This window comes from Paroedura picta, chromosome 5 (assembly GCF_049243985.1).
Source record: "Paroedura picta isolate Pp20150507F chromosome 5, Ppicta_v3.0, whole genome shotgun sequence".
Taxonomy (NCBI): Eukaryota; Metazoa; Chordata; class Lepidosauria; order Squamata; family Gekkonidae; genus Paroedura; species Paroedura picta.
In genome coordinates this window covers 67,551,034-67,566,996 of record NC_135373.1, presented here as the reverse complement: position 1 = coordinate 67,566,996, position 15,963 = coordinate 67,551,034, and the positions used below count along the sequence as shown (strand labels likewise).

The 15,963-nt window shown below is 40.8% G+C and overlaps 1 protein-coding gene across 14 annotated transcripts in view; it reads right to left on the bottom strand.

Moving 5' to 3' along the window:
- Positions 1-15,963, bottom strand: part of CADPS2 (calcium dependent secretion activator 2) — a 385,311-nt gene that overhangs the window by 305,292 nt on the left and 64,056 nt on the right. For all 14 annotated transcript variants that reach the window (XM_077338372.1, XM_077338377.1, XM_077338370.1 and 11 more), the window contains exon 2: positions 10,135-10,248. In XM_077338372.1, the coding sequence (XP_077194487.1) occupies positions 10,135-10,248 (114 nt within the window). The remainder of the gene's footprint in view (positions 1-10,134; positions 10,249-15,963) is intronic.

The window sequence follows — 15,963 nt, the reverse complement described above, 5'->3', positions numbered from 1 at the left end:
AAGAATAACACTTGAACATGGACCCTGAGCCTGAACTACCAATTAATCTCATGGTTCTCAAACTGTAGACACAAAAGGGAGTGGCTGCTCTATTGCAAACAGGTTGCAAAGCCTAGATGGCGAAGAAGAGGAAGGAGGTAAGCTGGGAGTGGAAGCTATGGGAAGCTGGTGACAAATGTTTCTTCTACATCAGGTGCAAAATAATGATAAAATACTCTGGTTTCTCTTCAGATCACATAATAAAATACTGCCTATTTTTCAGTAATGTTGTCCTGTATCCAACCAAGCAATCTGAAAACTTAAAGCTGTTTAGGTTTGCAGAAGAGTGGTGGTGATACATTTTGCTGATTCCTCCTTCTGGATTCAGCCACTGTTCCTGATAGTCAAGAACAAAATTGTCAGGCTGCTGAATGAACTGAATCAGGAGGGGGAGGAGAGATAAAAAGGTGACGTTTCCAGGGTAGGCTTCAGAATAAATACCCCCTTTAAGAAAAATGACTTTGTATCCATCCATACAAATCTAAAGAAAAGGCATGCACCTACAAAAGCAGGTGGCTGTGAATGCCTAGGCAGCTGAACACGGAGTGTAAAGGAGCAGGATTTCATTTAGCATCCCAGCCTTTATAAGAATTTCTGGAGGAAATGACAACTGTATAAATGCTAACACAAGCTGAACAAATTCATACACTCCAATAAACAGTTACAAGTTCTGGCACCTCTATTATGCAAAACTAGTCTTGGGAAGCTCCCAGAAAGCCAACTGAGACAGGATATTGAACAGGTGTTGAAGCTTGGGTGGAAAAGACAGTGTTCTACGACTCGTGCTGCCAGTGCAGTACTGGGTCCATTTCCTTATTCCCTCCTGGTGGCATCTAGCATATTGGCACAGTTACTCCTCTCCCTTTCCACTGTTTCGGCCAGAAAGAACACTATCCAGGCAGGCGTATGGCCCTCATGTGGAAACAAAACGTGTTTCTCACATACTGGAGCTGGTCACATATTCTCCTGGCATGCATAACAGAAGATAAGGGCAATATAATGGCGAGCAACAGCACAATTCTTTGAACAAGCTGGCCTTATACTGGCAAGCATTCAGCAACCTTATCATCAGAATATGCAATGTCTAATGTTTGAGCCTTTTTCAACAGTTAGAGACTTGAAAGGGGTGGAGATACCACACGGAATATGATCCTTTAGATTTCTGCAGCAAATCAGAGACATTATGCTTGAATAAAGTAGAAAGGGCTATATATATAAGAAATAAGATCTTCGCCAGATAACATCACAGTGCCAAAATGGGAAATTACAGTTAATTTATTTCAAGAGCTTGATGAGAATGTTTCTTCAGATTGTCTTAAAGTTGGGCATATTCCTTTAATTGAATTTATGCATGGCAAAATGTAAATTAAAATTGTTCCTGTTAATAAAAACTGAGATTTGAATGCCCTGGGGCAAATGATGTTAATTCTAATTTATAATTTAGATAGTACATTTGCCTAGATGCACGTATTTGACAAATCACAGTTGTTCAGGGAAGTGCTTGAATGAATTATTACCATTTTAATTTTTAAGGATGTTCACCACATACAGTTAAGTACTATAGCTTACAGTTCTACAAAGGTGGCATTGTCTTGATTACTGTGAACTGTCCTATCATGCTTTCCTCTACCTTGCAACTAATGGAATGATCAGTGTAATGATCCTTTAATATCCTAACATCTCTCCCAGTCTTTGGAATATTAAACTCAGAGTCTGGGATAGGGGGGGAACACAGCAAGAAGAGAATATAGAAGCAGAACTGAACTGGGAGTTTTTAAGCTAGAATCAACTAAACAGTAGTTTATCAGATGTTTTGATGCAGTTTACACTTATGCTGCCTGCTGTAGGAATCTGATGGTTTTCATAGTACTTGGTTTGTAGATATGTACATTTTTCAAAGAAGCAAGCTGACTGAAGGGCTACTATCCAGGTAAAGCTACATGTTTTGCCCCTGGACTTCCCACTGACTTGTAAGCAGAAAGCACATATTGGTATCTTACAGCAGGGGTAGTCAACCTGTGGTCCTTCAGATGTCCATGGTCTACAATTCCCATGAGCCCCTGCCATCATTTGCGAACGGTTCGGGTGCGAATGGCTGCTTCGGGCACCGAAGTGCCCAACCCTATCACTCCCTTGAATCACTGCTACCCCCTTGAATATTCACAAAATCAGCCTCTCCATCATATGGCTATCCAGCCTCTGTTTAAAACTTTCCAAAGATAGAGAACCCATCACCTCCCGGGGAAGCCTGTTCTACTGAGAAACCACTCTGTCAGGAACTTCTGGATGTTTAGACGGAATTTCTTTTGAATTAATTTCATCCCACTGGTTCTGGTCCATCCCTCTGGGGCAAGAGAGAACAACTCTGTTCCATCTCTTCAACTGAGGTGCCCAAAACTGAACACAGTACTCCAAGTGAGGCTGAACCAGAGCAGAGTAAAGCGGTACCACCCCCTCCCATGATCTGGACACAATACTGCATTTGATACAGCCCAAAATACCATTTGCCTTTTTAGCCACCAAGTCACACTGCTGACTGATGTTCAATGTATGGTCTACTAAAACTCCTAGATCCTTTTCGCACATACTGCAGGCAAGACAAGTCTGCCCCATCCTATATTGGTGCATATGGCTTTTCCTACCTAAATGCAGAACTTTACATTTGTCCCTATTGAATTTCATTTTATTCAATTTAGACCAGCTCTCGAGCCTATCAAGATCATCCTGTCTTCTGATTCTGTCTTCTGTTGTGTTTGCTACCCCTCCCAGTTTAGAATTGTCTGCAAATTTAATAAGTATCCCCTCTAATCCCTCATCCAAATCATTTATATGAACAAACAAAAAATGTAATCTATATGATACAGTGCAAATGCGACCTAGGTTACATAGGAATAATGACTAGTTCACTCAGGACAAGAATTACGGAACATTGGTGGACTAGAAACATGGAAAAAAGATGTACTTGTGGAGAGTTCTACTCAGCAAGTATTACGGCAACGTGAATGCTTCTATATCTTTAATTGTAACACACGGGAGCCAAACAGACTCAAGTTGGAGTGGGATTTGGCTTGTTTTTTGTGAATAACGAGCAACACCGGTTAGATCAGTCCTCTACAATTACATTTGTGACTGTGGGTGGGAAGGTCCGATAAAACAAGGATCTCAGAATAGGATGTGTGCCTAGCCAATGTGATAACGAATACGTGGGAGAGTGGAGATATTGTGAAGATACGTTAGATGGGTAATTTGCTGGGGTATAAGGCTGGAATTTATTGTAAGGATGTTATAAATATGGTTTACTATATCATTATTTCCTTTATAGAGTCCTAATCACTAAAGAAGACAGGGAAAAGAGAGTTTACCTGGGAGCCCGTTTTGTTTGTGAATTGATTGTGAATACTAATAACAATTATTTTGGATAATATATTGAAAATTATTACAGAAGAAATAAAAGAATATATTATTGGACTTTAAATAGCCTGTGGAAATCCAATTTTGTATGGAATTATGATACACAAGGAGTTGACAGTTCATTAGGAGTTTGAGACTAACCACTACCCCCAGTAAGTCACATATTGAACACTACAGCACATGTTCTACATGTAGATGTTCCCAGGTTCAAATCTTTGGCAGTTCAACACAGTGTGGGGAATGCCTGGAAAATGCTGTTTTTCACAACAAGCAATAAAAATCTTTTCGAGATGGACCAGCTTCCTCATTATTAAAAGAAGAATGGCAGTTGAATATTCAAGATTGTAATTTACTGTTGAGTAGTGAGGTGGCAGGGAAGAAAATTGAGAAAGCCAAATAATTATGTGGATACATTAGGCTCTTTCAGATGGATACAAATTGCTATTTCCCACATGCAGAGAAGATCCCTCACAACAACAAAAACAATTGTTCTAGCAACTCTATATTATCTGATTTTTTAAAAGCTGTACAAAAACAATTATTTGAAGCTCCTATTTTTCAGTAACTTTATGAGGATTCCATAACGACCAGTAGACAGTATGTGTGTGTGTGTGGGTTTAGATCAGAGAGGTCCAAATGGTGGTTTGCCAGGTAGGTCTAACTGGAAATCCTCATTCAGCTATGGTGCTCAGTTCAGGCAAACCATCTTCTCACTGCTCAATTAACTCACAGAAGATGAACATAAAAGTATACCAAATTTTGGGAAGTTAGGGCAAGCTGACCTCTAGTGACTTCTATTTTTCCGTAACTGTTCATTAGCTGCATCCATTGCAGCTGGGTATCAGGCTTCTAAAGCCTGACACACCAATCAAATAAAGATCCTGCTGCCACCACGTTAGGCATCTGTAAATATTGATTCATCAGGGTACCTCTGGTTAATAGTCCCAATTTAACTAACTCCTCCCTACCAGTGCGATAGAAGCTAGTGAGTTCTTGATTCCATGACCTCACTGACCATTGGCTCAGCCTCTCTCTAAGCTTCTGCCTATTGGTCTTTGCCATCTCAGCTAACTCCTGCTGAGTTCTCTTACTATTTGTGTTGCTTGCACCGCTTGCGGATTGTCAGGTGGCCCCTTATAAAAGGCTTGCTTCATCCATGCAATTTCATTCCCCTCATCATCTTTTTCTGCGCACCCAAGTTCCTCATCATTTTAATCCCATATATCTCCACTCTAAATTTCAGCGTCCCATTCCCTGTATGAAACAAGAGCTCTAATCTTACGAGGATTAAGGGCGCATATTTTCTTTGCCTGCTTCTGATGCTTCAATTTAGCAAACCGAAAGGCCATGGTAGCAGTTCATTCCTCAGCTAAATCCCCTTCCTCCTGGGCACCTTCTAATGCCCCCTGCAGAAGAGCCTGCTCATCTTTAAGAGCAGCCATTTCTGAGTGGCCTCCAATTACTCCCCGACACTACAGAGTCCAGTAAGAAAGATCCATTCAAGCGCCTTCACCACCTTCTGCTCTTTCAGTTTGGTGTAGTGGTTAGGAGTGCGGACTTCTAATCTGGCATGCCGGGTTCGATTCTGCACTCCCCCATATGCAGCCAGCTGGGTGACCTTGGGCTCGCCACAGCACTGATAAAGCTGTTCTGATGGAGCAGTGATATCAGCGCTCTCTCAGCCTCACCCACCCCACAGGGTGTCTGTTGTGGGGAGAGGAATGGGAAGGCGACTGTAAGCCGCTTTGAGCCTCCTTTGGGTAGGGAAAAGCAGCCTATAAGAAGCAAGTCGTCGTCTTCGTCTTCTTCGTCTTCTTCTTCTTCCCTCCCATGCCTATTAACTGCATACACTTAAGCACAGCCACACTTAAGCACTGCATACACTTAAGCACAGATTACATTCCCAAAACACCAGTGGAGTCAACTGGTACAAGACTTGAGTCACTGAACCCCAAGCACTTGTGTTCTCCTTTGCCACCAGGGCATTGTCAACAGATCCTGTTTATGATTCCAAATGTTTTGCCAAAGGAACTTGGCCAAGGTTCTTCACTGGATGTGGAAACAATAAGCAAGGATGATAGAAAAGCAGACTGTCAGAATTGTCTTTTACACAGCCTTTTATACTGTTGTAGTATCACACCCCAGATTAAATCATTATCTAATCAGCCACTCCTGTACACTTGCTGATTTGTCCAATTAGCCACAGTCAGATGTTTCAGAGATTTCTTCCCTGCTCTCCTAGGGAATTTTTTTTTAAGTAGATGTGATTTTTAGCATTTATATGAGATCGGATTGTTGACCAAGAGTAAGATCTGGCATTATGTCATGATCTTTCCCATGGTCCTTATCTGCTCAATGCACAAGTGTCTGGACAAACAAGTAATTTACCAGATCTATAGCCCCAGGTGGACTGGCAATTTCCCAATGACACTGCAAGGAATGATACAGCATGTCATTACACTCCTGGAATTTACCATTTTTCTTCTGTGATTCCACTACAGGACCTCAATAGGGTACAATGCCACAGAATCTATCTTTCAAAGCGATAGTTTTCTCATGGGAAATTGATCTCATTTACAGAATTCGTCATTATGTAAATGAGCTATAATTCCAGGAAATCCATGGTCCCATCTGAAGCTGGCATTCCTAGAGTTCTGAGACAACTGTGAGTGGCCGAAGGTCATCCATCAAACTTCAAATGGAGGAGTGGGGAATCAAACCCGGTTCTCCAGATTAGACTCTGTCACTCAAACACTATACCGTGGTACACCATGACACCTTGTTTTTGACCAGCAAGATTCTGACTGACTACTGGAGATGTGTGCAGAATGTTGCTTTAGCAGCAGCTGCCAAGACAGCACAAGGATCTACACTGTGTTTCTGTAGTTAAGCTATAGCAATCATTCTGTAGCTGGTTCAGCTTCCTGCGGCAACCAGTTTCTGCTGGGCCCTTTTGCTGTTGCAGAATTCCAAATGTGTCTGCAGGTTCAAAAAGTTTGAAATCTCTGATCTAAGCTATAACTGGCAGTTTCAACACTTTCACTACTAGACAAGAGCTTGACAGGGAATTCTGAACAACTAGTTTGTACTACTGCAGGTAGGAGCTCATAGGCAATGCCTTCCTCACAGAAAATTAATTGGTAGATATTCAGAGTTACAGAAGTTCTAGCTGAGCTTTTCGGCCTCACAAAACCCTAGCATATAAGGAAAAAGCTAGCCGCCCTTGAGCTTTCTATAAAAAGGAATTTTTAATAGGAATTCTGAGGACACAGGCTTATGTCTTCACTGAATGTTAAGCCCCAAAACAGGAGGTGGAAGAGAAATTCCCCAGCCCCCAACATACTGAATATTAGGAATATGCCATTTGTCACACAAGCTAATAACTGGGTATTTATTTCAGAATCCCGAAACTTTCAGATCTTGTCACTGAAAAAGTAAACATATAAATGTTGCTGTGAAGCCTCCCTATTTGCCTGGATCCATTATGTAATTGGCTAAGGAGCTGGTAATATTATGGCTAAATGCTATGTTCTCCCCTTACATTGCCTTTGTGCCATAGCCACCACTGCAGGCCGTACTAATCCGAGACAACAGGATAATCTGAGAAGCCACAGGTCATAGAAGAACCTATACTGGGATTATTTTATATGCCAGCATCACCCCTTCTGGAATGTTGGATAAGTATGGGAGGAATAGCAGCTCTCTCCCATGAGCTTCTCACATTTAGCCTAGGCTTCTCACATTACCATGGTGGTATAAGGCAGCAACTATGACATAGAAACAACATAAAAAGCCCTGTCAAATTCCATTCCACTGTATAGAGTCTGAAAAATCAAACTTTCTGGACTTTTGCTGTCTTCTACTTGTTCTAGTTTTTTAGCCTCAAATGATCGTGACCAAAGCAGTTTATTTGTCACTCTTCAAAAAGAGCAATATTGCATAATGTTGAAGAAATAGACAGTGTAGACTAGAAACTCTGTACACCCTTCCCCTTCCTCATGTGGGAGAGGCAGACAGGGGAAGGAAAAACAAAAATAAACCCTTAAGATGTGTGTGAAGTCTAGGAGAGAAGGAAAATTACTTGGCCTAAGCCAAAATAATGCATTTTAAGTAGATACTCGATAGCCTCACAAGGTTCCGCTCAGGGTAACTAAGTAAATAAAAGAAAGGAGCTATTTACACTGAAAAGTAGTGAGCTAGACAATAGGCTTGTGCTTCCTTATTAAAAGGAAATAATAAACTGGAAAGTATGGGAAAGTTCTGGGTAGCAAGGGCAAATCAGAATGTGGAACAGCTTCCTTAATGAGGTAGTTACTGCTAACAAAAGAGAATAATATTTCCCAATATAAGCAGACCAAATAATTGATTTCTCTTATTCATTCTGCTTTAAGGCATGTCCCAATGAAAAATCAGCAAAGCAACAGCTTTGGTTTACTTCTGGCTGTTAGCCTCTTTCTTGTTCAGCAAGGCTATAACACAGCCATCAAAAAGCGAACATAAAATAATAAGCACAATTGTTTCAACAGCATTACCGCTATTACTCTGGAGAATACAACCATATAGAGATCCTGATTTCCCAGTTTGCCTTTTCTGTGAACCACCAGGGTAGAAAATAGAAATTGAACCAAGCTCCTCTCCTCTTATCCAAATGTCAAAAAATACTTGTGCTGCCACTATCAGAGTTCCTCAATCACTCAAACAGATTATTCTAAAGACAATTTATTTCTCCCTGGATTCTGCAAATCGATCATGAACACTCAGGTTGCCAGTTTGTATACATTTAATACCACACAGTGTATTAGGTCAGATATACTGACCTCCTCCTCCTCCTTGCTCAGCACATGGCCCTGGCTGGCTTACATAGAGGTTAGCTTCAGATCTGACAGGTCACATTATCTTACAGATCGGAGACACACAGTTGCTTATTTCTTCATTGGAGTGCTTTTCAGAAGTATTTCAATCCAAACATGCCTTTTAACACTAGTGGGTGGGGGAAATCAGAACCCTGAGTCCCACACCCCCAATGTTCTAACCATCACCACCACCACAAATTCAAAGCTTGTTTTGAATTTTCATCCACAAGGAGCAAAAGTGTAACATCAATCTTTCTAGAACAGTTCAGATTTAATCTATCCAAGACCAAAATTGTGACATCACTGCATCATATTAAACATGGTCTCATTAAAGATATACAGGCCCTTACCTCCCCAAATCTCACGACCCTAGAACAGAAAAATGCCCATATGTAAGTCATTTTGCTATACACTGTCAATGTTTGCAATCAAATTAAAATATTTAATAAAATAATCAAAACTGAGATAAATCTGAAACCAGTACGGGGGTGGGGGAGACCACCTAGAGCCCTGGCACCAGGCCGCGGCTCCCTATCCCCGCCCCCCCCCCGCAGTAAGAAACATCCCAGGCCGCAAGCTTGTGGCCCAGCAAGCTTCTTACTGTGGGGGGGGGGGGGAGAGGGAAGCAGGGCCGCACATGCGCAATGCGAATGCCCTCCCTGCTGCCGCCGATCCTCAGCCTGAAAAAGGTTGGGGACTACTGACCTAGAGGATTTCAGGGGGGGGGTCTATTATTTGCATTCTACCTCCCTCTTTCATACTGCCTTGAGGCTTTTCTTTTCTTGGAAGAACAGAACATACAGTTTTTGTAGCCAGTACACTAACAGACTAAATTTCTCCATTTTCACACCAATTACAAATGAACCTAGTTTGGAATAACCAAGATTAATGAGGCCAATATGGGCAGGATACCTCTCCACTATCAAGTGCGTTGTTGTACTGCAAAATTATCCCTTTAAGCACAGTATCTCCTTCCAATTCTGCAACTAAGTTCTAGCTCATACTGGGAGCCCTGCCAAGTTTGCTCCAGGTCTGCTCAACTGCATGACCAAAGTTCAGGATTTATTTTTAAGAACCACATGGGCATGGCATTCCCTAATTTTTACATTCAACAATTGTAGAAATAATCCTTGCTGCTTTTAGCTGCAAATATTGTACAAGAATGTGCTATCATAAAAGCTTGTCACTCAGCAGGAAGGGATGTGCCAGTGTTTGTCTCTTGTGGCCCTTCCTTGCATACCCAGCAAATTGTTGATCACCACTGTGGGATGGTAGGTGAATTTCCTCCAGGCCAGGCTGGATTCTGGAGATTTTTTGGGGGGAGGGGGGATCCCTTGGGCATGAAACTGGGGTCACTGTGGGTGGGCAGGTAGTCATGAGTTCCTGCACTGTGCAGGGGGTTGGACTAGATGACTCTGGAGATCCCTTCTATGATTCTACGACTCTAAGTTTCCACTAACAATAGATATTGGAAAGGCTTGACAACATGAAAATATGGCTACTTTGGCTAGGAGAACTAAAGGGTAGGTTAGAGATGCCAAAATGCCTTTCACTAAAAAGAAACCTAGTTAAGGGGAAAATCATTTATTTATTTATTTATTTATTTATTTTTAATAGGCTATCCCTCACAACAACAGGTTAAAAACCCATTCAGTTAAAATTTTACATTAAATTCCTGTCACTAGCCATCACTACATAAGCAAGCAACAAAAGGAGTGGAGTTAAAATTCTAGATCTAAGAGCATTGTGAACAATACAAAAATCCTTCAACAAAATAGGCGTTTACACAAAGTGCACAATGTTTAAAACTGCAGGGGAAAAACCTGCTTACCTCATAATAACTTCGAACTGCATTGCAAAATGCTTCATCAGCCACAATTTGTGTCTCTCCATTGAGAAAAGCCTGAAAGTGCTCCTTCACAACCTGTAGCTGTTGCTTGTTCAGCTGGAAAAAGAACAAGAATCCCATTAGTACAACAAAACAGTTCGGTTTATTCTATCGTTTATCCTCAACAGCCATATGGGATAGGTTGGGCTGCCAAGGCGCTGGCTGGATAAGTCTCTCGCTTGTGTTTAAGGGACTGGAAAATCTTGCCACTCTTGACATACAAATTCTCTCCCCTATCATTTTGTCACTACTTCCAACAACTTGGTTCCAAAACATGTATTCAAGTATCTTGTACTCACACTTATTTGAAGAGTGATCAAGGTGGATTACAACCAAATATCAAATAACAATAATCAGAACTTTAAAAATATTAAGAGTTTTATAGCTGCAGATCAAACAAAAGAAGCAGTCAGTGCTCAAAGCAGCAGGCAATGGGACAACAAAATCACAGAAAGTGGATTAAGACATCAAAAACATTAACAGTCACCTGAGAGTCCTCTAGCACAGTGGTTCTCAACAGGTGGTACACATACAACTCACAGGATAAAGGAAAATCTAGGTGTGATGCAGGGTTTTCGTATGAATTACTAAGAATCCACTCTGTCAGTCCCCATATCCACTTGCATGCATGATGTACTATCCCTTGCTGACTCTACCTGCAACAGATTACCCATCTATAGACTTTTGGCATGACAGAAGTAACCTATAGGATAGTTGGTGTTTCTCCTTGTCCCCTGTACACTTGCCCACCAGCAAACATCTTTGATGTGGTGTGTCCTGTTGGCCCAACCTGCCAGGGATTATCCACTGTGCGACTGTAATTGTTATGTCTTAAAAATGTATGTACATATGTATACAATAAATATACTAACAGAATACCAGTAAATAATGTCATCTGAAAAGTAGGGTTTTTGTAGGGTAGGACCCTGTTTCTTTTAGTAAGGATGCAAGATAGGTTGAGAGCCACTTCTCTAGAAAACCCCAAAAACATGCCTGTAAATTTTCTTTCAGTGTCCCAATTAATCCCCTGTTCAACTCTCCACTGCTTCCATCAGGGTGTCTGAAGTTATTCCAGCAGCACCACTAGCACTTCTCATACATCACACAACATTGCTGTTTTTCTTTCTTTGTTGTAAAAAAAGCTCCAGAAGTGGAAACACAGCCAGAGGAATATGCTCAACAGGGTTAGGACAGACGGTAGCTGATCCAAGCAAGTGGTTCTCATGCATTTGCGTCTCCCCTTTATCTGACTACATCATTAGTCCAATCTCATCACATCTAGGATGCTACGTAGGGTTGGCCCTGATTAGTACTTGAATGGGGGCCACCAAGGAGTGCAGGGTTGCTATGCAGAGGTAAGCCATGGCAATTCACCTCTGCTTGTCTCATGACTTGTAAAACCCTATGGGGTTGCCAAAAGTCCACTATGACTAGACAGCACTTTCCACTGCCAGAGTAAGCCATGTTGTTATTACAGCTCCATTGGCAGCAATATTAAGAGATCAGGCAGGGTTGTATTTACAAGCAGGATATGTGGCCATTACCTCTAATTAATAGATTGGAGGACACTCGTGTATGCAGTTCGACAGGTTACAGTCAAGATCCCAGCAGTTCAATCTGACCCAGGAATGGAACAATAACCAAGAGACAACTGGTGTAGTATAAGAATTATTTTAATTCAACTCGGACACCCCTATGCATTTCATATACACATCAACAGGAGGATCTGCCCTGCTCCCCTCCCTCTCAAAACTCCACCAGAGTGCTCTGGACCTGTTTGCACTGTTTATTGTTACAAATACCTGTTATTAATATTACTGTATGGTTATTCGTGTGTTATAGATTGTTTTATGTATCGTTCATATGTTCCATGTAAACCACCCTGAGCCTCCGGGGAGGGCGGTATATAAATTAAAATAAATAAATAAATAAATAAATAAATAAATAAACAAACAAACAAACAAACAAACAAACAAACAAACAAAATATGGTCTGAAGACTTCCCACAATAACACATGAGCAAATACTGATGAAATCATTGCCAGCCTCCAAGTCAAGCAAAGAGAGATTGACGATCCCAGAAGGATGCAAGCTGAAAAAAGAATAGCCAATGGCAATCCAATAAACAATTTTTTTCTAAATATTTAAAGAAATGTTCCATATGTAACCAAGCCAGAACGTGTACTTAGGTTTGTACTCCATTTAAAAAAAAAAACTTACTCAATGGCTCTATTCCTACAGAGTGTAACTAATTTTTTTCAAAAAGGTTTCAAGAACAGTCCAAGTCAAAAACTCTTGAGAGTATCACTTGGGCTGTCTGCTCACAGTTTAACGGAGAGTACCACTCCTCTGTAATGTGATCTGTAATCAGTTCCCCTAGAGGAAATGGCAGCTTTGTAGGATAGAGCCTATGGCAGGGCTCCTCAATGTGGCTTCTACAGGATTAAATGTTTAAAAATAATAATCTTGCCTTGGAACCAAAGGCTTTATGCAGCATCCCCAGTTCTCCACATTCCCCTGTTCAAACAAATTACAAAGATGATCTGACTCCAATGGTAACAAAGAAAAAAAAATTACAAACAAAAGTAGAAGCACAACTTAAATGACATATCCATAAATGTACATTTAGTGTATTGTGAATAGATTAACTTCAAAAAGATTAATTTGCAACAGGTCCAAACTATGCAAGGGAGAAAAGTCAGGCCTATATAAGATGAAAACAGGAGGCAATCAACAGTCAAAGTGGTCCAACATCTAACCAGTAAGAGGGTGGAGCCAACTGCCAAGAGTACTTGTGTGATAGAATTCTTTTAACCTTTTCCCTCCCAGATGCTCTTGCATGCAGACTTACAATATCCAAATTTGGAGGGCAGAGTCTATGGCAGTGGTGCTCAATGTGGCATCTGCTAACACTCTTCCTGGTGCCTGTTATGCACAGTCTTGTTCCCTGACGTTTTGTGGTTGCATCAATCTTCTGTGGCAGTCATTTGGTAGTTGCAGCCATTCTCTGTGTTAGAACTGCAAGTTCAGAAAGGTTGCGGTATCCCTGCATCCCCACTGAGTTTCCTCCCTAAGACACCATCCACAATTTTCAGAAAAGCTGTAGTTAGAAAACCTATTTATACAGTTAAAGTAGGGCAATAGTAGAACGGAATGGTTCAGAATGGTTCTTTTATAAAGAGAACAGGACTGTAACACATGCCACTGTGCATGCTATAAATTATTTTTCTATGTATTATCCTAGTTTTACTGAACTGTTTTCAACCTGTGTTATTCCATGCTTGGCATCTAATACTGTTTTTGAAATCCTAGTCTTACTGCATTGTTCATTTGACCTCTCATGCTATTTAATTACAGTATTTGCTGGCGTATAAGACTACTTTTCCCCCCTGAAAAACATGCCTCCAAGTAGGGGGGTCGTCCTATACGCCGGGTGCACTTCAGTTGGGATAGACATAGCTGCCCATAGTGGCCCATAGTACTGTAATATAATGTAACAAACTCTATATTTTGAGTGGAAATGTTGGGGGGTCGTCTTATACGCCCAGTCATCTTATACGCCGGCAAATACGGTATATTGTTTTACCCCATGCAATCTGCCTTGGGACTCAGTGAAAAGGCAGACTGTAAATTACATAAATAAACAGCTCTTTAAAATTACTGTTTATCAGTTTGTACATTTTCAAGGTTCCTGAACAGAACACTCTGAAGTGGGCCTTCAAGATAGCACCAAGCTTCACAGTAAGTCAAAATAAAAACTGTTTTAGGATTTACTTCTCAGCAGTCTCAATCATCTTGAAGCTGGTTGTTAAAAATCCCCCCCCCACACACACACACACATTTACCACGTCATAAATAAACCAGTGAAAAATAAATGGTGAGCCTTCTGTCCATTCCTTGCAAAGCATGCTTGGAGAAAAATTATTTTATTAGACAAGCAAAATATTTACTCTCCTTGAGCAAACCAAAAGGCACTGTTTGCTAATAGAAACACGCTGTAATTTAGCACATTCCTATGCTAAATGGAATAATTATTCCCAGAAATGTTTCATGATTAGATACTGTCACCTGATCTAGTTAAGGATGGAAATCAATTTCTTACAGTTTCCCCTTATAAAGCTAGGAGTTATCTACAAACACATATGCCTCCCTTGTTGGCTTCTCACAGCTAGCTCTGTAACAAGGCAAAGAGATCACTGCTGAAATTTTTCGTTTTGGACATTCTAATATAATGACAAGCCAGCAGATGGCGGGATGCTTTTGTGGCTGCAGATTTCTTTTCATGAAGTATAAAAGGAATGTAAAACAAGGTATTCAATTGCCTTTACAAAGCAGAACAAGCACAGAGAGCGAGAAGCTGATGATGCAAATAAATGACCACTTAAGATTATCATTTGCTGTACCTGAAACTGTGGACCATATAATATTAACATAATAATGAAACTACTTCTAATTACGAGCTGAATTTCAAGTCTCAGCCACTTCTATCATGAATGACGGTTTCTTCAGCAAGAGTCAAAATGCTTTCAACTTCAGGTAGCATTACACAGTATTTTTGGGCTTTGAAAGCAAGCTCCAATGTCAAAATTGGCCTTCTAATTCCTCAGGCATCCAAAAGGGATATTCTTGAACTCAGAGACAGGTGAATATTCACTTCCACTCCGCAAGCACTGCTTCCCTAAAACTTGCGACCCTACTGGAGTCCCTCAGAAACTATGACTCTCTGGTGTAAAGTGACAGAAAAGCAGGTATAGGAAGAGTGTACTGCATAGCCAGGGACACAACAGGATCTATAGCCTGAAAAGTATGCTGTAGTTGTTGCTGTTGTTTTTTTAAAAAACTCAGGCGAGATGTTTTTTCTCAGCAAATTTACTGGATTCAACTCAACACATCGTTCTAGATTGCCAGCTCATGAAGAATTTTTTCGCTCTTTATTGCATTCTAAGGGAAGGGATTTGCAAATCAGGAAAGTGCATTTCAATACTTAATGGGCGATTATTCACCTGAAATTACATCCACAGCTGCAAAATGTTTGGTTGAAGTTCTAAAAGTTAGAACTAAGCTCTTTTAGTGTATCTTTAGTGTACCTGCTTCCTATACCTGCAATTGCTCTGTTGTTGGTTATATATATGTCCAGTTATTTGACTCATTTATACATTGTAAGATATATGGGATGCCAATAAAGGGAATGAATGAAAAAAAGTTTCTTGCCTACCAGAATCGTAATATTTATTCCCAATTAGTGCAGCCAGCAAGAATTTTCATGAAACTAATTCCTTAAAGAAATCACTCAAGGTAATTTTCACAGAGCATCTGAATTATTTGTACACCAATAACAGTTAGCTTCAGGTTCCATGAACCCCAAGATTGCCAGGAACCTTAACTGAAATATTTGCATAAACCTCCTCATCCAGTGGCACTTTTAAGATCAAGGGTGGGCAAACTGTGGCCCACCAGATGTCCATGGACTAAAATTCCCATGAGCCCCTGCCAGTGAATTCACTGGCAGGGGCTCATGGGAATTGTAGTCCATGGACATCTGGAGGGCCACAGTTTGCCCACCCTTGTTTAAGACCAACAAAGTTTTATTCAAGGCATTCGCTGGCAGGGGCTCATGGGAATTGTGGTCCATGGACATCTGGAGGAGCACAGTTTGCCCACCCTTGTTTGAGACCAACAAAGTTTTATTCAAGGAATAAGCGTTCATGTGCATGCACACGTCTTCAGATACACTGAAATTATTATCCTGGTATTATTCAAGATAAATATAGA